The sequence below is a fragment of the Acipenser ruthenus genome, chromosome 29 (genome assembly GCF_902713425.1).
Source record: "Acipenser ruthenus chromosome 29, fAciRut3.2 maternal haplotype, whole genome shotgun sequence".
Lineage (NCBI taxonomy): Eukaryota > Metazoa > Chordata > Actinopteri > Acipenseriformes > Acipenseridae > Acipenser > Acipenser ruthenus.
In genome coordinates this window covers 6,720,062-6,746,478 of record NC_081217.1, presented here as the reverse complement: position 1 = coordinate 6,746,478, position 26,417 = coordinate 6,720,062, and the positions used below count along the sequence as shown (strand labels likewise).

General features: G+C 40.0%; 1 protein-coding gene across 3 annotated transcripts in view; it reads right to left on the bottom strand.

The window, feature by feature from the left end:
• The window catches only part of LOC117422204 (nucleolar protein 4-like), a 76,895-nt gene extending 51,075 nt beyond the window's left edge, over window positions 1-25,820 (bottom strand). Inside the window, exons 1-4 of one of the 3 annotated variants that reach the window (XM_059003907.1) lie at window positions 25,212-25,820; window positions 12,030-12,185; window positions 9,934-10,045; window positions 6,442-6,551 (exon numbers count right to left, since the gene is read on the bottom strand). In XM_059003907.1, coding sequence (XP_058859890.1) covers window positions 6,442-6,551; window positions 9,934-10,045; window positions 12,030-12,185; window positions 25,212-25,553 — 720 coding nt within the window. In that variant the 5' untranslated portion in view covers window positions 25,554-25,820. Of the gene's footprint in view, window positions 1-2,394; window positions 2,569-6,441; window positions 6,552-9,933; window positions 10,046-12,029; window positions 12,186-25,211 lie in introns of those variants that run through there. The other 2 variants (XM_059003908.1, XM_059003909.1) reach the window with 2 other exon arrangements.
• Window positions 25,821-26,417: the final 597 nt, after the last annotated feature.

Below are 26,417 nucleotides of genomic sequence, written 5' to 3'. Positions count from 1 at the left end.
CATGCAAGTATACATGATAAAATAGCTTTTAATTTCATCACTTTTCAGGAGGAATTAAGCATTATTTCAATGAGCTGTAAGGGTACCAACAAATTTGAGCACGTCTATACTGCATGTCTTTAATCCACTATCCTCCAGCTATTTTCCACATCTCTTTCAGCACCAAGTCACTTTACAGAAAGAAACCCCCAAGTGTCTAGGCATAAATTGGCATACACAAGGTGGTTCTGAGTGTTTTTTCCGTTGTTGAAAGAGTTAATAACAGTTTTAGCATCTCAATGAATATGTTGCCAGCCACATTGTAGTATTCAGTCAGTACAGTAATACTCATTTATTGTCCCTATTGCCCAATCCAGTCCATTGATTCTCAGTGTACCACCACAATTTGAACCATAAACAACAAGGCTACATTTAATAAGTAAAATATGCCTTTACACTATCAACATACCCTTGTCAACGGTGGGTGAAAATGATTTTAAATGACAATTAACTTTATAAGCCCAGAGCTGAGCTTGCCACTGTGAAAGCATCAAAGTGTAGTAAAGCATAGCAAAAGCATGATACAGTAATACACACAAAGGTCTAGAACACATGGGGAAAAATGACTTTACCATGGTCAACTTTTCTGTAGGGCTTGATATACAAAGTGTTTTCAAATGTCCCAGTTTTTTGTTTTTTTTTAATACTAAATCATTAAACAACATAGTTTGAAGAGGCTGATAGCAGGAAAGTGATATTGCAAAATGGGGAAAAGATTTATAACTGTACCTGCCATAAATGTGGTTTTACAGCTTTCAAAGTAACTGGCATATGTAAACCTAATTGGTGCTGAAAATGAAAGGGTGCTTAAACTTTTACAATTTTTGGTTTTGGTTTGTATTATATGTGTGTGTCCAACATGTAGCTATATGGTTTGTGAGCTTCCTGACCATTGTGCTGTTCTACTACTGTATGTCCAGCTCATGAGCTTAACTCAGAACTAGTATCTTACACAGACAAGTAAAAAACATGGAAATACAACTGTAAAAAAAAACCTGGAGAATATTTTTTATTTTATTTTATTTAGTAATGCCTTATATTGATTTACCTTCAGTTTGTATATCGATTTGTACCTTGCCTCTGTGTGTGTGTGTGTGTGTGTGTGTAGGGGGGGGGGGGGGGCAAAACACTATATAAAACAAAACATGAAGCATGTAAGAAATTTAAGATTGCATTAAACCTCAGTACCAACCCTCAACGAGAGATTAACATGTATATTACATTTAATATTAAAGAATACGTGCTGGGACAAAGATAGTAGTGTTGTTGTTCAACAGTCTCTGATCCGAGCTCATTATCTATAGCGTTTAAATGGAATTTTAAACTGAAACCTAACGAAATTAGAACGCAGCTAATTTTTGAAAAGCTATAGAACGTATTCGTGAAATCTTTTTAGAAATAAGGTTGTTATAAATACTCACCTATAATACAGTAGGCTTTGGTATAGGTTACTCCGATTTATGCCTAATATTTAATATTTTTTGTAATACCGAGCGTTTTACTGTACACCGGTACTGTGTAAAGAGCATTCAAAATAACAATTACACTAATGGTAATAATACATACACACACATACATGTGTTTTATTTGTATTATGCTTAATTGCACATTCTCTATTGTTCTAATGTATATATGGGAGGCTGAGCTGCCCTTCATTCTTCCCATAATAAGGAAATGAAGATTTCAACTATTTAACAATGAAAAAATGCAAAAATAAGCTCTATGTTTTTAAATGCGCTTCAATTCCCTCACAAAGCAGGTAATATTCTGTATCTCAAAATGAATACAACACATCATATGTTTTGTCAATATGAAGAAATGATTTAGCTAAAAAGTTGAAATATAGCACTGCATGTGAACCGAGCAATACAGATCATTGTTTATTTCAGTAAGGTAACAAGTTAATATAACATTTGAAGATTTTTGATTGCAGTACTATGCATTTGCAGGAAATACATGTAAAGCTCTGAAAGAAAAAAACATGCAACAATTTAATGATGCAAATACTAAATGGTACGCGTTACGCATCCCCGGATAAATAACAATACAATTTAGGAAGTGTATCAATTCTCCAAACAACACGTTGGCTCGATTTTAGACTTTTATAATAAAAAAAGGGGACCCGCTTCTTAACACCGATTCCATTTTCCAAAACTGTACAGTGAACATCTACCAAAAAAACGCCTCGTCTGCGAGGAGCGAGAGAGAGAGGGAGGAGGAGGAGAGAGAGAGAGAGAGAGATAGGGAGGGAGGGCTGGTCAGTTTCACAGCCCAACATTATTTTCCACAAGGCTCTCAAAATAGGAATAAACCCTTACACAAAAAAAATACAGCATTAACAACATGACGGCTTACCTTCAACGCCTGACCGTTTAGATGTATCAAACAACCACAATAACGATTTCTCTTTCTTTTCCGCGTTTTAATATTTAAACAATATCCTGCTATTCTGAGAGACAGGATAGCACACTGAGACTAAAACTGACATCCAGCCCAGAAGATGGAGGCGGGGCTCCGCGTGCACCAGTGCTGGTACGTCACACCCCGTCCAAAGGACACAAACATTATAGAGTCTTGTGAAGTATGGTAACCAGTGTTTTAATTGTGATATCCCCCTTGTTTGCATTATTTTATTTAGCTTTTTGCCGTTCCTGTCTAATTAAATACACAAGAATACGGCAAGGCGAGTGAGTGCATGCATGCCCTATGTATTTCTGAGAAGTTTTCCTGCTGCTCACACCAGTGGTCATTTTAAATTTGTTCTAACTCTAAGTTTACGTTTTTGGTCTGTCAGGTGAGGTTCAATTTAGAATTCATTGGGAAGATAATATTCAAAAAGAAGAAGAAAGTTGCTTGTTTTAATAACACGCGGGCAGGTGCAGTCATTCGTCATCAAAAGTACAAAGCGCTTGCCTGGTTCGTAACCCCCAATTCTCTGCAGCAGCTTTATAAATTACAGGAGGACTCGTTTTTAAAACGGTTTGCTGTTTCCCTGGTCTAAATATACAACTGAAGACATTTCTTTGACTGCAATTTTGCTGTAATCTTTATTAAATCGGACCTTCTTTGACTTCATTATAGCTTCCAGTGGTTCTATCTTTTGCCAGTCTTTTCAACAGATCAGTTTTAATAGATACTTGAAGACGGTCTTAATTTCAACAGCCTCTTCAACGCAGCAATGCTCATCTGTAGCACCCCAGTGTTGAAACATTTCATCAAAATGTGTTGCGTGCTGTTGAAATGAATAGAGGGAGTTATATTGGTACCAACGTATATATATATATATATATATATATATATATATATATATATATATATATATATATATATATATATATATATATATCCTAGCAAATAAACTACATCACCAATACAGCTCTGCCTAGCAATTTCATCCAGCGCTACAGTACTATCTAAAACACTCTTATATAATAGAGTTTATATTTGTGTTTTACTGGGAGAAAATGGAAAGATCAAGGAGGAGTTGAAACTCATTTTTATATAGGTTTTTGATCATGGCTACCTTGCATTGGCCCTATCGCTTCAACAGGTTAGGGAGATTTAAAAAAAAACGTCAGGGACTGCTTCACCTCACTGCGCTAGTGCTCCCCCTACTGGCCAGACTCATACATGTCAGACTGGAGAAAAACAGGGGCAAAGAATAACATGCTAAATTTGAAAGAAATAAATACAATTTAAATAAATACATTGTATTTTAACATTGTGTAACACTCTAAAACAGTGGCAGTCCCCACAAATAAGGGATGTTATATAAGTGTGGAATTTAGAACAAACTGATGATCATTTCATTCAATAGCAAAAATATTATTCAGTTAGAACTGCATGCGATTTCCATCTACTTAATGTAAAGTTTTACCTAATGCATGTTATCATTAACATTTTTTAAAATTTATTTAATAATACAAATCTGAGAAAATAATTGTAAAATGTATAAAACTAGCAAGAGAAAAAAAAAAACTATTCCAGGAGCAGTTCAGTTGAGTACAGTAGTTCCTTGCGTGACTTATACCGTTATTGTATCCTCTCTAAGAATGTGCATTAGCTAAGAACACAGCCTTTTCTTTCAGGCGTTTAATTTTCACAGCAGTTTAATGACCGCAGCAGGGAGGTGGACAATGATAACAGCTATTGTCCTTTGAGGTCAGCCTTCTAATACACCTCCCAGAGTGTAATACAAGGTCTAAGCAATGTTTAATTTGAGGTCATTGGTGAGGTCAGTGATCTGTGAGGATCTCACCGATTCACACAGGCAGCACCACTCCTCAATTAATTCTTGGATTCAACTAAACCCCTTTATAGAATATCATAAGTAGAGATCTCTGTTAGCTCTGCTTGAGAGAGGCACAGGAATCATATAGCAACGGTGGAAAAAAGGTAAAATATGCATTACACTAAAGTCTACCTTACAGGAGGATAATGCAAGGCTGTAAAATTCACTCTTGAGGAACTCCTCACTATAGAGACATTCGAGTGATGTAGAGTATAAACAGGAAAAGGTTCTGCTTTGTTTTATACCAGTTTGTTTTTGTAGCAGATCATTGTGAAACAGTGCTACCTAGAGGCAATGTGGACACATAGCAGGTCATGTCCCAGGACAGGTCTCTAAATCAATCAATTTTATTTTGATATAGTGCCTTTTGTGTAAAACTTCTCAAAATGCTGCACATAGCTTTATATTAAAATGACGTTAATTTTTTTAAATTTTTTTTTTAAGTGAAAAGATCGCACATCACAGGATTAATGAAGCACCAAGTTCATTTTCCAGGGGGAGGTACATTTGACATGGGGCTTATTTGTGCATCGAAACCATCTTCAAACAAAGAACATTTTCATGTCACATTTTAAGGTTCCTCCTTTGTAGTTTTCTATATACCTTATGAAAAGCTGAAAAAAAAGTTTTAAAATCTAACATGAAATACTGTACTACTATTATGGCTTCCGGTAGACTTTTGCAATATCATTTTGTAGTTGTTTTGATTACATGGTTTTAAATAAAAATATCTAGGTGTTGCAAAACGTTTGGCCATTGCTGTATACTGTCTTACTACATACTGAGTTAGGGTGTACAGCGAGACACGCACACACACACACACACACACACATCAAAGGTGCTTTTTTTTTGCTAGTTCTGGTGCTTCAATTTTAATTAAAGGGCAGTGCAGGAGAGATAAAGATGAGACTATTGGCTAATTTTTTACCCTGGGCAACCCTTACACATCAGCACAAATCAAAAGGAAGGAGATGTGTCATTTCCTCTGTTCTTGTATTGAACTGGACCCAGATCCCAGAGTATTGCAGCTTCCTCTTTTTACTTTACATTTAAACCCATTGACTGCTTAAATGTACAAAACAGGCCCTATCTCCCTGTCTATCTGTGAGGTTTCTGTAGCTCCCCAGTACCAAGCCCTAATATACTGCAGGCTGCTCTGCTATCTGTGTGGGGTATCTCTACCCCCACCCTCCTCCCCCGAATAACGTTATTGTGTGCCATTTCCTGTCTGGTTCTATTGAATTTGGCTCTGAAGAATGTTAAAGACTGATAGAAAGCCTGTTATGAAAACATACTGGAGCCCAGGAATGCCAAGGAGAGAAGCAGCAGCTCAGACAGCCTTCATGCTATTTCAGGAACAGGACAACCTGTTGAAATGCTGTTTTAATTGCTTTTCGGCACTCTGTTTAAACAGCTTATGAGAATCACTGTGTCATCTACATCCATTTTTTTCTAAAATATGAAATATGTAATAAAGACACCCCACGACTATTTTTTCAGCTCAGATCCTACCGTCCAATCTGTGTTTAGGTTATTTACTTACTGTCCAAATTCTGTTTATTACATGGGCCTTTTTGTGGTGTCATTTTTATTTTTCCCCTTTAGCCGTCTCCAATTGTGATGCGAGGCTGTGCAGCCTCTACCTGCTCAATTGCCATCAAAGATAAAAAAAACACCACTCATATGACCAGCAGGGGGCCACATTGTACCAGTGGGGTCCACTCCCTATCATTCCCACTTCTCATCCCTCTATTAGAATCTGATAGAATCCCCGGACGTATAAGATAACAGTTCTGAAGTCTGGCATTCTTTTAAATACAGAGATGAGTCGGTAACTAAAGCACATTGCACTCCAAAATGTGCACTTCATTCTCGTCACGACATTACCAACTCCCAGCTGTACTGCTTATATCTGAGGGTGTGTTGGTATCACAGCATGCATGGTTTGTATTCCACCCCACAATGCCCTCTGTACAGCACACACTGTGGAGCAGGCTGCTCTACTGTCCAAGAGTTTGCAAGGTCTGCATGACTGTCTATAGGCATTAAGAAGAAACCCCCACGCATACCCACACACAGTGCCCCGAAACACAAGGATGTGCCTGTCCTACCTGCTCGTTGGCTCCCATGCTGCACAGCTTCATTTGTTTCAGGTATGTCGTGGTGATTGGCATGTTGTAGTCTATCAGTCCTGGGACTAAGGAGACAGGGCGGTCATTCTCTGCAAAGAAGCGTTTCAGAGGTTTTATATACAGTAAAGCCCAGGTATCTTGCACCACTCACTAGAATCCAGCTGGATAAATTAAATACACCTGCAACAAAGTGTACCCGCACACAGAATTTGTTCACCAAAATATGTTTTACTTTTATCAAGATTAAAAAGTGAACAAGTCAAATCAGGAGTTTTGGTGCTGTGCAGGTGATCTACCCCTCCTGCTATGCACTGGAATTGCCTGATCTACACACCAGGTTACTGGATCCTCAGCTAATGCACAATCCTTGCACTACTAATATGTCACTGTAGCTATAACTTGTTGTAATCCTAACTTGTTGCATCCTATTTCATATTGTATTTTAGTAGGATTATTTGCACTTACTTTAAACTCTACTGTATTTAAATATTCATCTTGCATTGTAACCCTGTACTTCTCTGTAACTCCTGTAAGTCGCCTTGAAGAAGTCATAGATTTTATATTGAAAATCTCCAGCAGGGGGTTTTCTAAGAGAGACAGGTGGTTCTGTCTTAGAGGACCTTTTTTATTTGGATAGCAAATAAAGCAAAACAGCTGCTGATGGTGTCCTTGGCAACAGTGTCTTCTTTTTCTTTTAAAGTGATAACTAATAAATCTGTTAAGAAGTGTACAGCATGATCACAGTACCCAAAAAACAAATGGAAATGTATATTATTTAAAATGCAAGTGTGTTCTCTATGACGACAGTGTGTTTCAGGTTATTATTCAGAGCTGTCACTATGCTATTTACACATTAAGTTATTTTTTATTGATTTGCATCATTTGATTCAGTTGGACTACTCAGCGCACTCAGAAAGCCACAAAAAGATGGGGTGCTTGCACATGAAGGACGCTACATAAATTGGTTTTCGACGGATTGGTAAAAAGAGTAGTGTTTATCTTTGTCCACTAGGGGGCAAGTGTTTTCAGTTTGTACTGCAGCATTGCTTTTGCACACCTATTGTCGCTTTTTGTGACAAGCAGTGTCCCACAGTAGTCCTCATTAACATGTAAAGTCTCTTATTTGCATACAATCTTCACTTGTACAATGTTAAGTACAGTTAAAAACTAAACTAAATTATTTTTCAGGAAAGCTTTGACGCAACATGCCATTTCTCTCCATATCCTTATTTTTCTTTTTCTATTTTATTTTTCCTTCTACAAGAAACATTTTACAATTTTTAATTTATTATTTTATATTTTGTTTAATTTCTGTAAGTCGCTTTGGATAAAAGCATCTGCTAAATAATTAAATAACACATTAAATAATAGGTGACGATTTAAAAATAAAGATGACAAAAAATATAGCGTTATACGTCCCCACGTGTTGCTACAACTGTTTAAATAACATACCTGTAATTTCTCTTTTCATTGTTAACATCCTGACAACGTTTTACACTTAGAACTTTGAAGTCTGTTTCAAAATGTCCGCTCTAGTGCACTGGGGTTTGAGATCTGTCCTCTAAATCACTGCAGGAAAAGCGATAAAAAAAGGTGCTCTGGCTTTTCTGTTCCGTACCACATCATGCATCGTTATTACTGTGTTACCTGTTTGACAATGTGGGCAATAATCCTATATCAGTGCACTAGAGCGGACATTTTGAAAAGAGCTTTAAAACAGACTTTAAAGTTATAAGTGTAAAACGTTGTCAGGATGTTAACAATAAAAAGATAAACATTACAAGTGCGTTATTTAAACAGTTGTAGCAGCACATGAGAACGTAAAAGGCTATATTATTTCTGAACCCTCTCCTTACTCTTTAAGAAATAAGCAATCTTTACATTGTTGTGATTTACGTTGCTTGAAAAGGTGCCAGAACAGAGGTTTTTGAGTTCTGCTAACCGTGCATCTCTTTCACAAACACTGGAAACATTAAGTTTCATGTAATTTGTATCACTGTCCAATAACATTGCATTGAATCACAGGGACAAACTGGAGGTATCAGACATCTCCAGTTCCAAGTGGTTCATATTAAAAAAAAGGTTTTATAAAGCATTCATCAATAACATTTTTGCATTCCAACTGGATGCAAAAATGGTTACAATTACATGCCAAGATTAAAGTGAGCAGGAAACACAAAATATCAGGAACAGTAAATTTAAAAATAGATCAATCGCTATGCTAAAAAAAATATCAACAGCATGTACACAATTGATAGAATAAGAATGAACAATTGAATGTTTCATGACAACTGGATAAGTGGTCCTCCAGTATGGAAAAATTGCAATTTACAGGAGATTTCATCCCCAGCAGAGATAATAATGGAAAAAGATTTAACTTTAAATCAGAGTGTATTTTGCAAAATATCTCATAGACATTATAGCAAAATGAGGGACAGTGCCTACTGTGTAGAGCATTATTGTGTATCATAAGTGGGTTATTTCAGACAAAAGTGTTGTACGCAGTAACTGCGTAAATCCATCAATATGTTCTGCTTCCATTCTGGTGTTACAGATTTTGAGATACAGCAATCCGAATTCCATTGATATTTGACTTCCTTTCACTAGAAGTTTCAAGGCAAGCATTCTTATGCGATTTCATTTCAACTGACTGTAGTTACGAGCCTGAATAGTCCCTATTCTGATCTCTGTTACAATATACCTTTTAAAAACATCGACAGCATAAGAAGATCCTGGTAACATGACATCCATTTACTGAAGAAGAGAACTGAAAACTGCACTTGTCTTGTTTGACTCGAACAAAACGACACACCATCCAGCAATTAGGTCTGTTTAATAATTCATTTTTGAACTTTAAATACAATATGCTGAGCCTGAGAGATGGAGAGACCCTGTCTGGAAGATTAGCAATTAACCTGGTTTCTTTGATTTGTAATTTCATTGCACAGTATTTGTGCTATAGCTGTTGGTTTAGAATTGCATCCTAACTAAGGCCTAAGGCTGATGTCTTAGTCTGCATATAAAATACTTACTTACCCGTTTTATTTCTATAAATCAGTGCAATTCCTTTTTGACTTTCACAAGCAAATGCAGGAACGGATATTAACAATTCTCTGGGTACCAAGCTGGTTGAGATATAATGTTTACTGCAGTGGTACTTGGCAATTTCCCACTGATATGCGGCCAGTGTTTGGATTCTGTACTGTACCTGACAGTCCCTTTAAAGAGACACACTGCCTAAACAGGCAGCTGAAATTAACCACATGACAAAATACAGTATAGTCAACTGACAGCAGGGCTACAATCCGATCCTTTGTGTTTAGGTCAATAATAGATATGATTGAGTCGTGGCCACAGAAAAACTACAAGACTGATGGCTAGCTTAACCCTTTCATGCATGGCGAAGGATAACAAAAAAAAGTGTGAGTGTCTTGCTCTGCAGTGGCTCAGTGAAGTCAGTCATTCTCGTACCTTTGGACTCGGCTCCACTGGGATTGATGTGCATCCTCTTCTGACACTCATGGCAGCTCATCAGAAAGCGGGTGACAGCCTCGCGCGGCAGGAACGCGTAGGTCTCCGCTATCTGCATCAACAGAAACAAAGCATGTCTGTCAGCTGCAGCTTTAACAATGTGAGCAAGCACTTCACATACAGCTGGCTTTTAACTTTGGAAGCGGAAAGCATTGGATGCTGCTATGAAACCATCTTGAGATTTTAATATGAATAGTGTCAGAAACTCAGGGAAAGGGCTCATGGAGCAAGCCCACAATGGACAAATCTGGTGCCTCATTGTGATGCACAAACCCAAAATAAACCACAGAAATGTAAATACACAGACCAGGACCTGTGAGGCTGTGCTTCACTGACCTCATATTTATCTTCTAGATTGTTCTCCAAAAAGAGCAACTGAACCCTAACAGCAGCACACCCGTGTTCGAATCGGGCTTGTGACTTTCGTCTCCTGTTGAAAATTGTCAGCTAACGAGATCTGAATCTCCTTGATTGACACAGCTGAGCCCTCCTCACATCTCTAACCCATGCTACTCATTTCCTCCACCTCGTGTCTCTATTTCTCAACTGATTTGATGCTCTGCAGAGCGGACAGTCCCAGTGATGAGCCACAAGACTCCAAAGGGTTTTTTTGCTGTTGCTGTGATTACTACCCAGACAGCAGCCGAAAGGTCAGCGCAAGCCCCTAGTGAAATATCTGCTATTACTTTATATTACAGACAGTGCAACGCTACATATTACTATACAGCCAGCCACAGCCGATGCCTGCTTCAGGCTGACTCTACTGTACTAGCATAAAAGTGAATTTCAATTTGTTAGGTTTTTTTTCAGTCCAGGTTTTTAAACCAGGATCTAAATATTTATCAGGAGCCTGCACTGCTAGTTTACAAGGCAAAACCCCACTAATCTAAGTTAATTATTATGTGTTCATATTTAATTATAAAAATGTTAAACATGTGGTTTTATTTAAAGTCTAAATATACCTGCCGTTTACATATTTCAAATGGGGCCGTCCCTGACATTTTAAATACTTTTACAGAGAAAAAAAATACTCTAAAGAGACCTTCAGTACATGCACTGTTAGTGAGGGTGGTTTTCATAATGGTGGTGCACTGCTGGAGTATTTATATCACTTGAGAACCTGGATTGGGAAGCAGTGGAAGAGACCAAAGAACACAGAGCACGGGGATATTCTTTTCTTATTCATTGAATAGCATGTTGTCCAGTGCAATCTCCACCAGCCGCAGCCTCCCTCCGACCCCCTGCCGCCACCCCCGCTTGACCTCAACCTGACCCTGCACTACAAAGTCACGCCGGCTTCGTCTCAGCTCACAAAGTGTGCCTGCCATCGAAGTGTCTCGCTCGGGAAACCTCAGAGACGTCTTTCAAGACTGCCTTATTCCTTCTTCTAAATTCAAATCTGCATATTGTATACTGCATACTTGTCACGTTTCAACCATTGCAATGGAACTGGACCCACTCTGCCAACTGCAACGCATGCTGTGCAGAGTTTAATAGTTTATCAGTATTCCTCACCAGTGCTTATTTGATTTAATTGGAGGACTAATTACAGTATTGATTGTGTTCCAGTACACTGTAATTGAACACTGAGAGCATTTTGTATTTATTAAATCTATGCATAATATCAAAGGGAGTGTTGGTATCACAAGTTTTAGCAGAAGCTGCTGCTGTGAGTTGTCCAGCCTAATTAATCCTTTAGACACCTACTCTGATAAGATCTGAGGAGTACAGGACTTACTCTCTCCAGAAGAGGGTAGACAGACCAAAAGCCAAAGACACTGTGTTGCCCCGGTGATGTGGTTCAACTTAGTGCTGAAGAGATGCATTTCAAATTAGCATTATCAGAGAATCAATACAGGGGTGCCCTGCTACTGACAAATAACAGGAAGGAAGCAAAAGACCTCTAGACTGCTACGTCTTCAAAAGGAAAAAAAATGACAAGAAAAGGGTCTTTTTAGGACTCCTTTCTAAATGAAATCAAATTAAAAACAAAAAGGAGGAGTACAAAGAAAAGGTAACGTCAGCCTTCCTCTTACCGCTTTGTATGTTTTCTTCTGGCCGGCGTGCTTGGGTGCCTTGCCGGGGTCAGAGCCCATTTCCACATGCATGGAGTAAATGATGTCAAAGAAATCCTCCACCACAGCCACCCGCTTCAGGGAGGTGCTGTCCTGGGCCGGCCCGCATTCCGAAATCTGCAACAGAGAGGCCACAGTGAGGGGGCGTCGAGCAGGAGTTACAGGGCCATCCCCATTGAATACCTTCTTCACACACATTAAACACCACACTATATTTGGACACTGGGGGCTATAGAAGTGTTTATTATTCTCCTATTTTCTTTTAAAGAGAAACTAACATGTTAACGCCATAATATGCCAGTTCCATTGCAAATCTTTAACAAAGTCGCTGTTTCAGGAGGGGAGAAATTAAGAGGTGCACACCCCTAGTGCAACGCCAAACACAGTGGTCATCATACTACTGGCCTTACTACAGAAATTCTATATTATACTTTATTAAACATGTAAAAACATAAATCCATGGGATAACAAACATATACTGTATATAAAAAAAAGAGTTTATGAAAAGACAGAAGTGGACACGTTTCAGTAACTTCTAAACTGTTCTGAGTGATTTGGCTTTGTAAATCCCCTGCCTGTCATGCTGGGTGTCACTCCCACCAGCTCCGCCACTGTCACAGCTGCACATGAGTCACTGGGAAAGTTTTGCCTGTTTCTGCAGGGCTCTATCAACCTCACAAGCCCACAAAGAGACCCGCAATACAACAGCACTGAGCTCCTCAATGGCAGCTGCTGCAGACAAGCTCTAACAAGAACATTGAATAACACCAGCATTGTAAGATTGAGATTTATTCCAAAGCACAACTTATCTGTTGACTGGTTGAAACCAGGCCTATGCAATATTTTTAAAATCTCAATCTCAATGAGCTCAATTTCCATTTCCAAGGTGTTCTAGAACTGAGCAATCAGTTCTTTAACTACACAATGAAAGCCAGCGCACCGATAACTCAAGAGTCTGCCCTGCTTCCAGCCATCCTGTTATATTCACCTGTTCTGATACTTGCTGGTGGGTACTGCATGCTGTAAATCGCTTCTAAATTATACACCCTCCATTTTAACGATACAGGACAAAGTGAAACTGTAGAATTGTGTAATGCGTATTGTGTAATCAGCACCCTTTTATAGTGCTTACAGAAACGATTATATCAAATGAATGCCAGGCAAATAAAACTAAAAGGGGTTTACAGAACGCAAACATAAAAATACATTGGAGTGTATTTTAATGATCATAACAGTGGCTGACTTTAATACTGTCACCCTAAAACGTATTCCATTGTATTTACTATTACATTCAGTAATAAGGAGGTCAATACACCCACAGGATTAATACAGAGTTGTTTATTTAGGTCAATACAATAGATTGTGTAAAAACCGGTAGCCTTTAACATTTCTGAATACAGATTTCAGAGATGGTCTTAAAATTGTGCAATCTGCCAGGAACCCAGTTTTACCAATGCATGCAGCTTTAATTAAAGCATTGACTTGGTTTGTTGCACATGTATCTCACCAGCAGTGCTCCTCAGTGCCAGGGATCAACTGAGCAGCTTGGAGGTGAACCGCACAGCTCTTTCTGTCAGAAACCTGCCATAATTCAGCTCAGTGCAAAAGGGCACATTCATTCTGTATTAGTGCCAGAAACCTTACGCTGAAACATAATGATAATTGGACCATAATGATAATAGGACCCTGTGGACCACATTAAAAAAATATGATGAATATTTACAGTAGCAAAAATATGTTTTCTGTTTTAGTAGAAGAAGAAAAAACCATCCGTATTTTAAGTTCTGTGTTTCTAGTTCTAGTTCTAGTTTCTGTGTGCTTTTACTTCAGCATTTTGCTCAGGTTAGTACCTTGTTAAAATATAACAGCTCACCTCAAGCCTAACCTTGTTTCCATGGAAATGAAAACTGACCTCTAAGACACGGTGCACTTGGCTCCCAGATCACAACATCAAGCAGAACTTCCTTTGTAAACGGTAACTTTCGCTAACAGAGCTTACAGCTGTGTAAAAAAAAAAAAAACTTTATTTATTGCGTTCTTTTTTTCATCTGTAAAAGTTTTCACAAAATGTAACGAGATGTATTTTTTTCATATTAAAGGACTGCTCTTTCAGTGTGTTGTACAGTTCTTCATGATTTTCCACGTCTGCCTTCTCCCTGTTTTGTAACTTACTTTAAAACAAATCAGAAATCACCACTAATTCATTCAAATGAGCCCATTGAATTGAACAGAGACTTGTTTACAGTTTATAGCAGCACAGGTAAATGGTGGTCTTTTTTGAGTAATTAGTGTGCTGTCTCTGCCTTTGTCCTGTGCACATTAGAGTAGTCGATGGGACAGACTGCTGTGAAAAGGAGGCAATAAATGAGCTGAAGAGGAGGAGACCTGAAAGGGCCTGTTGAAAGAGCAGCGAGTCCCCCAGCCTGCTCTCTCTGCACTAGAAGCCAGGTAATGAGAGTTTCCATAGCAACACTATAGAGTGTGCAGGACAGCCAGAGTTCTGGAAGGGAAACGCTAATCCAGCCTCCCACAGCTGAGACACCCTGGCTTGCCAAGGGTCATCTTAACATAAATCTATTCTTTCGGTTTATCTAGTGGCTTTTTTTTACTAACTTTTCTTCCAAGCGGGGAAATACCTTTTTATTTTATAAGATAGTCCTCTGCCTTTATTAATTGGTATTGACACAAAATGTTTTAAAGACAGCTTTTCCTATGAGAATTAGCAGGAAGAATGCTTTCCAGAAACAGAATACATTTCAAACCAGTGCATCCGCATATAGAATATCCTCACTCTCACCTAAATGTTTGTAAAGACTGACTGATATTACAGTATAGTCTTGGTTTATTCGTAACTTTCTGTTAATTCTACAGGGAGACACTGTACATGGAGGAACAGCCAGGCACTCAGCCAAGGCTGCTGGGAGTGTCCCATGATTGGACAGTGCACATCTCAGCAACAAGACACACGTCAGCTGAATTAGAGGCGTCCAGCGGGAAAGGAGTTAATGCCATCCTCAACCTCCCCAACAGCCTTGAAAAAATAAAATGGATAAAAAGAAATAAATACGCTTCCTGAACCTGTCTGATCCTCATACCCCACAGCTTTCCATCGTCTGGCTGCAATACCCCTCCCTACATGACGCCGGCTCGCTAATCCACTGTGTCACCCCCATCCTCGAAGGCTCAAACTGCATCGTTCACGCTGAACCGGAGGTCCTTTCCTCCCTGTGTGTTATTATAATCCTCCTGGTCCCAGAGCAACCAGCTCCGAGGTGCAGCCTGGTTGCTAGGAAACCAGTGGGGTTCATTTGATAAATGGCAGCCTGGCCCAGGTCACTGAGTCACAGCTGTATCAGGTGCCAGGGAGGGCTGAACAATGTCATACTGATACTGTATATAAATAAGAAAGACAGGGGGAGGCAAGTTTCAGAGCTGTGGCACAGGAAAGCCTAATGGAAATAACTTTTTTTCATTAAAAAGTTTTTTCGTATTAGGGATCCGTTTACCTCTGGTGCAGTTATATTCACATGAATGTAGGGCACCACATGAAAGAGAGACAGGGCCCTCAAGCCATTAGAAGATCAGCAAATTGTCTGTTGATGGGGATGGGGCCTCTCTCTAGACCAACATTCCTTGTTTTCTTCTGGTGAATGTTTCATTATGCCCAAGCTTTAACAAGCAAGCACTGAGGCACACAACGCACCCTATCACCCCAGTCTTCACTGGATCCCGATGGTGTAAATGACTCCTGACTACAGGCCTATTATATCCCTCATCAAGATCATCCACTTCTGAGGGGTTTTTTTTGTGCTTTTTGTACACTTCTTGTATGCTCGCCCGTGACCTACCATTGTTGGTAGCGTCACATGGCCTTTGTGTCTTCCTGTGTCTCTCCCCGTCTGTCAGTGTATAACACACACATCCTGTATGAAAAATTATATTTATACAGCCCAAAGATGTTTGGATGGACAAGGAGCTGAGTTCTAGCCCCGAAGAAGACGGTCGCTCCAGGGTAAGGTTGAAAAGCCTTAGGATTGGCCTCCAGCACCATTTCATGAGCCCATGTAACCTGAAGAGAGTGGGTGTCAGTGAGTGATCACCCTCAATTAAAGTGACTTGGTTTCCTCGGGACTACAGTATATCTGGCATTGAACACTGAAGCCTCTGTGCTGAATGCGTGCCACACTCCCTTGTTCATTATTTTGAGATCTGTGCAATGGCTGATTCGAGAGCACTACACCTCTCAGCTGCTGACCAAACAGGCACATGCCTGGCATATATCTCTGAGATGTAATAAACTGCGCTTACCAGCCAAAACAGCAAGCAAATCTGCACCTTTTCCAAAGGGCAGCAATTGGGTGACAGCAGTTTTTCGGTATCTAGCTAGTAAAATTAGGAAATGAAAGACTGTGGTGTTTTTTTTTCTTCTTTATTGTCTCTGGTGGTACGTCTTTCTATCCATATATCTAATTATATTGAGCTGTGAAGAGATTGCTGAAAGCTCTCCCCATCACATTGTAATTAATCAAAAAGGGACAGCGCTAACACGCCACTAATTACCAATGCAGTTGGCAGCTTGAGTCTTGACAAGAAAGGGGGCATTGCCTCAGGTGGGGGTGGGGTACAGGGTGCATAAATCCTTTGGGAAATGGGTTGCCTTTTTTAAGAACTGCCATACAGAAAGAACATTGCCTTTGCTACTGTTCTTAATGGAAAAAGGAATCATTTTCCATGATATCTGCAAGCACTAGGCTTTAGGACAGGAGTTGTTAAAATGCTTGCATGGCAATGTGGGAGAGTCTTTTTATGGAGCTGGAGACATTATTCTCTGTGTTATTATTTTGTTTTTATTTTACAATAAATGTCATTAATTCATGTGCAAACAATGTAATTGACTATTGAATTGATGTGAAGGTGTCATCTGTTTGGGACACATTCCAAATGTATGGTAATTAAAACCTTAATAAATACGATCTCAAACAGGCTCTTATTGAAAGGGATTTTGAGAGTATTCTACAGCAGGACACAGTGGCAATCATTTAACATTCAATTCAGAATTCAGTTGAAAATCTTATTCCAAAGCCAGGAGATGGTTATTTACAGATGGAAACCAAGGTTTTGTCCAGTCTCAGGACACTCAGCAAAATAAATCCCCAAATTTCAGTGGCGGTAACCCTTAATGCCTCGGTCCAATACAGCCTATTCCTTTTACCAGGTCTGTTTGTGAATAAGTGAACGGCACAGGCAGAGTCTGGGCAAATACACTCAGCTGTGCTGAATGTAACTGCCATAGTTTACAGACCTGCAGTAGAACATTTATTTTGGAGTACATTTTAAGGCTTCTTAGTATAGTGGAGCTGCTCTGGCACACTGAAGTGCGCTGTCTAGCTCAGATATCTATGTGTACCATCAACATGTCAAGAGCCATAGACTGAACCTGCTGTGGTTTTCATAGCATAGCCGTGCACTGTAATTAATTATGCATGCTGCATTATTCAATGGTGGGCTTTTCTGATAATGAGTAGATAACTCTCATTAGGTTTTGAAAGCAATTAAAAGACTAAATGAGTAATTGCATTCTTCCTTTTTTATTATTTAATTGAGCACCTCTACGCGATTAACCGATTAAAAGGGTTGAAGAAAGCGTCACAACAATAATAACTCCCTGAAAATGACAAATCAAATATTTTTGAGATACTGTTTAGCGCCTGAAGGTGAGGCTTTAATGCTGAACACTTCAGACGCCTTCGCTCTTGGACACTCAGTTTTGGTTCCTTTGTTACACCGGGGGGCTCCACGTTTCCTTTGTTTCACAGTGTGGTCAAGCTGCAGACCAATAAAGCCACTGTAAAAAAAAGCAGCTTGAGTCCACAAACAACAGCAGCACACTTTGTAAAAAAAGCTGTGACAAATAGCAACCCTTTATGAAAGCCCCAGTATCTTTGAGACAAAGCACAAAACAACAACAACAATACACTCCATGCAGGTATAAGATTGCACAACTGTAGCAAAATGTAGACCCACACTTATAAACTAGAAAATGGAGGTCTGCAGGAGTTTATAGCAGGGCTCAGATTTGTAAACACTTTAGTTTACCAAGATGAGATCAATGGCAGGTCTTTCAAGAGTAGAAGAATCATTGCTCTGCAGTGTGTGTGTGCGTGTGCGTGTGCATGTGTGCTTGTGTGTGCGTGTGTTGGGAGTGTGCAATGTGAACGATCCTACCGCCCCTTCAGCTTCGTTTACTGAGACACGTGAATTTCCATTTGGAATGCATGAGAAAGCTGCCATTTTTAATGAGGTTGTGCAATACAGCACTCTCAGTCTGCTAATTTGGGCAGGGGAGGGGAGGGCAGGGGGGGCAAACCCCCCCTCACTAATTTCTCAACCAATAAAGACAAGGCTATGCCATCGCCATGGTGACACTGAAGGTGTTGCTCTAGCGGGAATGAAAGGAAAGCGATCCCAGAGCTGCATGCACCGTGCAAACCACTATGCGGAAAAATACCAGTTCAATTCATGTGTACAGTGAGACACACTGGTTCACATTACAAACCCACCACAGAATTTGGTGTAACTGACAGTCTCTGCTTAAGAAAGCCCCAAGACTAAACAGGGGAGCATGGAAGGATAGACTACATGAATTGATTTGACAGAGCACCTGTCTGCACTGTGCTGTAGGCTCGCATTTACTATGCTGACCGTCTAAATATACCATTCTGCCAACAAGTAAAGGCATGAGCACCTCAGTAACATTCTCAGTTTTAATAACGAAACCAGCAGCGATCACAGGCTTTATAACAAAACAGCATGCTGCTTTTTCTACTGATGAGAGGAAGCCCTTTCCTGATAGATCTATACCACTTCCTTGCCCCTGACAAAGCTTGATTGGGTTTGGAAAGTACCAGCCTTATCTTTTGGACAAAGCTACTGCCGCTAAGAAACTGTTTCTTGATGGCCTGTGACAGTTTCTGTTTCCATCTGACAGCACCATATCAGATAGGTTATCATTAAAAGAAATATTTTATCATTAAAAGAAATCTTGGTTTAATGACCTTCTACCCCAACACTAACAACCCCAGTTCAGGCTTACTGCGCGCATTCACGTGTGTGGGTCAGATCACTTTAAACATTGCTTCCTGTCCTGTGTCTCACTGCTTTATCACAAAACGAGGTTAGTGTTGCAGTGGGGAAGGGTATTGGTTACACTCTGGTGTACTAGCTGTGCTTGACATGATTCTGAAAGCACTACTGAGTTCTACAGGATGTGATGACTGCAACAAAAAATAGTGAATCTAAACAAATGGAAGAATAACCCTGATATTTCATAACAATACTTGCGCTCTGTGTTGTGCTCTGTGTTAAAAGGCAGCAAACCAACTGCACCCGTTTCAACATTCAGTGATGCTGTACAGTACATCAAAACTTAGTGAAGTACAAAGAGCAATTGGCAAAGCATGTTCAGGGAAGCATAATTAAATCTTATAAATGAACATGACTGCAGTGTAACTTTAATCAGGAGTCGCAGAACCAACCCAATTGTGAGTGTGTGTGTCTCTGTGTTAACAAGTCAGGAAGCTTTTGCCTGATTTCCTCTAGGTTCTAGTGGTTTCCAGACCAGATACCCTGTTGGACAGAATCAGGCTGTCCAGACAAGAACAGATGGTTAATAAAGTGTAATGAGACCCCCTGGGTTTCACAACTCTACTCTAAAATAATGCCAGCACTAACTCTCCCTGGCACACTTGGTGCGTCCTGAGAATACGGCAGCTTCAATGAAAACTCAATAGTTCAAAGGTGTTGGATAATCGTTTGAAGGGACTTCCCTCTCTGTAATAGTCTCTCATCTCTCACACAAAGCTGATTTACCCGACAGTTACAACTCAATATGGGAAGACCTTTCTGCTGCTAAGCAAATTAAAGGAACGGCCTGTCGGCAACCATTGACTGAAGTCTACCTTAGACACCATTTTGTTGCGTGGGTTTGAACTTTAATTCTCTAATGCAGTTGGGAAATTGCTGAAGTCAAGGTGCTGGCGTGCCATTGTATCTATATATCTATCTATCTAATATTTATTTATTTATTTATTTATTTATTTATTTATTTAGCACTCTGACAGTGACAAAGGACCACTTCTAGACTACTGAATTAACTCAATGCATTCTACAGCTGGGATACAGCAACAGTGAAAATACATCTCCAACACATTACTCTGACAGGCAAGTAGAAAGTGCCCTCCAGCTACTGGTGCTATTCCATCTTCTACTCTAATAATTCCGTGGATATAAACCTGTGCAACTGTACAATGATTGTCTATGAAGTTTTGAACATGGTGCTCTGCATAGGACGATTTGCCAATCTCACTACCGATTCTATAGACTGATCTTGTTCTTTCTCACATTGAATATTGTGTTTTACCATCTATTCAGTTGTAGGTAACGGCTTAGATGCGAACTGCCAAATATGCAGCAACGCCACCCATCACTACAGGAGTGTGGCACCTGCAGGGGAGCACTGCATCTAAGTGACACAGCAAAACATGCCCTTCCGTTGTGAAAGAAGGAGCCCCACTGGACGGGCTAAAAGAGCAATTCCACTGGCCCGGCCAATGATGAACACGAACAGGAACTGCGATGAAGAACAGGCCCATCAAGGTTCACCACCCAAACCAGCTGTGTCTAATAAGCTTATCATACTCATTCTACTCTTAGTGAATCATCACACCTTCAATTATTTCCATTACCAGCAACCTGGAACGGGATCATCTGAAAAACTCACAGCTTCCCTGAGATAGGAGTCTATGGAGAAAACTGTCCATTCAGAATAATACCCAGAACTAACCCTTTGCGGTCCATTTATTAATCGCGCGTCAGGTACGTCAGGTCTAATTAATTTTCACACGCGCAGTTACTTTGAGACGCGCTGTTTAAAAGTATTTTTTTTCACAGTCAAACGGGTTTAATGGCCCTCAAAAAAGCTCTGCAAATGTCCGTGTTTTCTGTGCGCTGATTCAGTCAGCCAACTTGTTTATTTACGACCCGCCCCGTTATCTGATACCAGATACCATGTATGACTATTCATGAGATATGCCTTTTTTTTTTTTTATTTCGACTTGTCTCGGCTCTTGTCGCTCCCACTCGGCAATTGAATGGTTTTCTCGTTTTTTTCCGGAGAAAAAACGACTAGAAAACTGTTTTTTGCGTTGCTATAATGATGTCGGACCCAGTCCGACAAAGGACCTGTGAGGAATAATTGCAATGTCGGACCCAGTCCGACAATGGACCGGAAAGGGCTAAAAAGAGAGGACCTCTCTCCCCTTAGGTTAAATGATCAGGGTTAACCCAGTCTTGTTTTTGAAATTGTATTTTAATCAGTGTACAATCTAGACTAATATTATTCTTATAGCATTTTGAACTGTGCTTTTCAATGATGCCTTAGTGCGCTTTACTGAATGTTACCGTTACACTCCCCACTGTATCATTTCAGGGGTCATTTAAAACCAGGAATGAGAAGCAAGCAAAGTCTGTCAGTATTTTATTAGGTTGTCTGGTGAAGTGCCACGCCAGCCATTGAACTGCAACTGGTCTGTATCTCAGCCGCTATGCAAAACAGTACAGCATGTTGGGTAAATACCTAGTAACATTTTTAAACTTAAACTACATAAGAAGCAAAAAAAGAAAAATACAAAGACTTTATTAACCCATTCTCAAAAGACACTTAACTGAACACGTTTGATTTTCCCAACCCATGTGTTTGACGCTAAATGCAAAGGAACACAGTGCTATGTAATCGTCAAAGCACATGCGTTTCAATAAGCAGCCTGAACTTTCTTGATACAGTTTGGAACAGACAAAGCTGCTAAAATAAAAACGTAGGGCCACTTGTGCATCTCCAGCACTCAGCCAGCTCCGACGCCCTCGCTCCATCTTCAGGACATCCCAATATAATTAAATAACGTCCGTCTTGCAGCTGTCTGGAGCACTGCTGTTCTTGGAATGAGATTCATAGTATAGAAACACATAAGAGCAGCCCCACGGGCGGCTTGCAGGAGGTGAAAGATGTCGGCAGTGCTGCTGTTTGCGCTGCCCCAGGCTGTCATTTCTGTTGCTTCTCCTTGTGTCTGCAGAAAAATGCTGTTACTCTAAATGAACAAACAAAGCCCCAACATGAGCTCTCCTGTTACATGGACACGTGCGGTTCCTCCAAATTGGGGGCGTAATAAAAGGGAAAACACTTCTTAATGGGTCCCAAACGACATCTTAAGCACTATATAAATACCCTGGGATTGACACAAGTATATTATACTATGCATGCGTCAAACTTAAAGCTATAGGTGACACAAATACAAACTGAAGCTTCCCCATTAGTGATCATTGGTAGAAGCCCTGGTAATGATAGTAAGTGTTTTTGTATGAACAACTCACACACTCCCATCCAACCCCCTCACCTACCCGAGGGAAGGTAAATAAGCACCTGTATTCTACTTTGACAGCTGATCACACTTGTACTGAAGATTCACAGATTGGGGATTCTGTTAGCATAACAGCTGCCTAATCTGCTTGATCCTACCTGGGAAAGGAGGAGATTGTTGCTTTATTGTCTACATAAAATATACTTTGCTGTAAAGCATTTCAATATAGAGGTCCCTGCTAGTTTCGGAGCAACACGCATTATCCATTATCCATTCCAAGAAAAATTAATAAAATAGACGCAAATTTTATAGCTCTCTCATTTTTTTTATTTGATTTAATTTTTTCAATACTGGTATAAAGTCAATATCCAGCTGAGGAATCTAGATTAATTATTTAAGGGATATATCCCCCCCCCCCCCCCCCAAGGTTCAGGTAGTGGCACAGAAAAAGCAGTGGTGTTTTGACTCTGGTTCACTGCCCCCCTCCCCCGGCCAGTGCCTGTCAATCCAGCCCCCTCTCCCACCGTGTCAGCAGGCAACACTCAGCTCAGTGGTGCTCAACCGGCTGGATCCAGCTCCCCCCCCCCCCTACCCTGAGACACGTGCCCTCTATTGAGCATGAACAGCTGAAGAATCACTGCATCCTTCCAGTCCATTCAATATACAGCAACGCCTGGATGTGCCAAGCAAACCCACACCAAGAGCATTTTGGTGGGCTATTGAAGCTAATTATAATAGGGCATTTCACAATCCGTTAAAGGTTCAATTACCATTCTATAGAATGCCATCATAAAACAATAAATGTATCACAATCTGAAATGAAGGCTTTACTGGATTTATTTCACCAGGATACGACGCTCACTCAGATTGGCAGGTCAGTCCGTTTTTGCAGAGCTGAATTTTCAGAAAGCATAAGGACCACATGGTAATGTAGTCCTACTCGCTCCTTTGCATTAGAAGCATGCACTTGATTACACCATTAGACTTTCACTGAGACAGTTGCAACACTTACATGAGGAAAAATGAAATGTGATCCGCAATACTGACACAGGTTCCACAGAGAGAGCTACACTAGGGGAGAATAAAGCATGACTATACAGTAGGATAGTGGGTGCCTCTATGAGAACTACCGGGCAATGTCCAGATTATCAGTAACTTAGCTGTGTTAGAAGTAACCCAGGCTAGCCCAACCAAAATTCCACCTCTTGTTTTACAGCTGGGTGCACTGTGGAGAAACAAGAAGGCACTATGACCTGCCCAAACAGCAAGCACAACTTGTTTACTACTTGTGTGTTGTGGAGCTGAGCACGTATGCTGAACATTCGTCTAGGAAATGCAGGTCACCATGACCCAAAGATTAAAAATGAAAGTACTGTTAGCCTATTGCAGCCTATTCCTCATTCCTAGAATGTACTCTGAAGGACACTGCAGCTCCACACAGAAAGCAATGCACTGTAAAACAGTTGAGACCACACTTTACGTTTGAACAGTTTAAAAGTGTCTTTGCACTGGTCACCCATCTGACTACAGGATTTACCAGTTGACTGCTCAAGAACTCCTGACAAGGAAAGGAAATGTTATTCTTCTTCATCTGACTAGCTACTTGTCCATTTAAAGGACTATTAGAAATAACTTGTCACCTAGTTAAACTCTTTTTGGTTGGTTTCTCGGACCCCAATTAGATGCAAGATTAGTGCAAATCGAGTTCTGTGAAACTCGCCGTTTAACTTTGAAACAGTGGTCTGGACCTGAGAATTAAGGGGTAGTGACACCATGTGGTCATGGCCAAGCTAAGTGGGAACCAAATGAAAACACTGTACAAGTACAAAACTGCAATATTTTTACTGCAGAAATGTATCTTTTAAAATTAATTCTGCATTTGTGAGCTTATTAATTCCACTAAAGGCAAATTAAAAAAAAAAAAATATGTGTATGGTAACTATACCTCATCCGCACCTATCCAAAATTCTATAAATGCCTGCCAAAGGAATATTACTCAGTATGGCAGCCCTGTATCTTCATACTGCACTGTATTCAAGAGGCATTTTTTTAAAGCAGTTATTTAGTCAAATCTACTGAATACTGTTGGTACTGTGTAGATAAAAAAAAAAAAAAAAAACAATAGATGAAAGGTTGGTTTGGTATTAGGTTTTATAATCCCAAACCTGAGAAGTTAATAGTCCAGGTGATCCTTACAATATTATTTCTGATCACAAATAAAGATAAGAACAGAAAAAGACCCCTTTAAAAATCCTCCATAGTACCGATCGACTAAACAAGGCGACGGTGCTTTAATCTCTCATCTTCGTTCACCAAGGCAATTTATCGGTCCCACAACACACCCACATACTGTTGTACTGTGCATACACATTGTCAACGGTCCTACAGCAAAAACATATAGTACACTATATTATTACGGGAAGCAGAGAATTCAAGTGCAACCAGTTTGCCGACCTATTACGGATCGCTCTTGAAAATGAAAAAAAAATGTACGCTCTGGCTACAGAAAAGCTGCGGGTAGATTTCTCAAGACACAAAAGCAGGTCTTGGGTGACGGACGCGGTAGTGGGACGAGTCGGTTCTTGGATATGAAGAAAGTTACAATAACACACAGATGGTGAACCACGGAGAGTGAAGCTAGGCACAGTCAAACTCCATAAACACAAACACAACCATACGTATTCAGGGTTATACAGAAATGCACGACAGATATTATGAAGAGCAGACTAACCGTTGATTTAACAGGCACATACAGGATAGGCTTTCCAGATGCCCCTTTCTTCTGTTCACTGTGACTGCTGGCAGCAGCACTGCATCCGACCTGAAAGCCTTTAGATTTCACCCAGAATTTAAATTTGGCGTTGACGTGGTTGTTTTCAATGAAGCCGCTGTCGCCGGATTCTTCGCCCTGGAGAAGTGTTTGCAGAATCTTCTTGTATTTTCGACGGGTGACGGTTTTTGTTTTACCCGAGTCCCCATAAGTCCTAAGACACCACTCCTGAAATTCTCTAAACATATCTCCCTCGGAGACGGGGCTTCTCCTTATTAAATCCAACGTTATTTTCCTAGACATGGATTTAAATATATGTGTATGTGTGTGTGCTTTAAATCCGTGCCTGCAATATAATCACCATTCTAATCTAAAACAAAATAACCCCCAAAAAAGAAGCGGCTCTGGTTCCTCTATCACACCTGTTTGCAATAGCGAGCCTCCTGTCCCAAAACGCAACACAAATGTCAGCCGCTCACATCCTCCTCTGTAGGAAAAGTGGGCTGTCCTACAACAGGGCTATCTCCCACCTGTATGTAAAAAAAAAAGGTCTGAGAAATATTCAAAATGTCAAATTTTTAAAACAAAACAAAACCTTTATTCACTAACCCACGAACTAGTTATTTACAACTCTGCGCCCCACCCCACACGCCCCTCCAAAAAAAATATCATATGATCTATGCCATACAACGGAAAACCGGTTTCGCTTTGTTGTATAACAGCATTAATCGCACAGCCCCACCTGTTTGAATGAAACCATACAGTACAGCTGTGAAAACGGTACCAGCCGTACAACTGAACACCGATTCGTATAAGGAACTCTGTTATTTTTTAAATATTGACCAAGGGAATAAGAAAACAGCTCAAATCCTGCAGAAGTCATATTCCGTCTGCCCACATCATTCAAAATGATTACAATAGCCAAAAAATACATTGCAACAGGATGTCCAAACGCAAATTTCCAACCTACTCAATTTTTTTTTTTTTTTTTTTTTTTTAAGCGAGCTGTCCCGCTACCCTGCTGTCTGAGTGTTCGCTGATATGAGTGATATTAAGTGAACAGGCTTCCTTTGTACATTTCCTTGATCAAGCAACCCAATTAAACTACAAGCTGTTTGAGCAAAAGAGCCTACGGATCATTACTCTGATGAAATCGCCTACTATTGA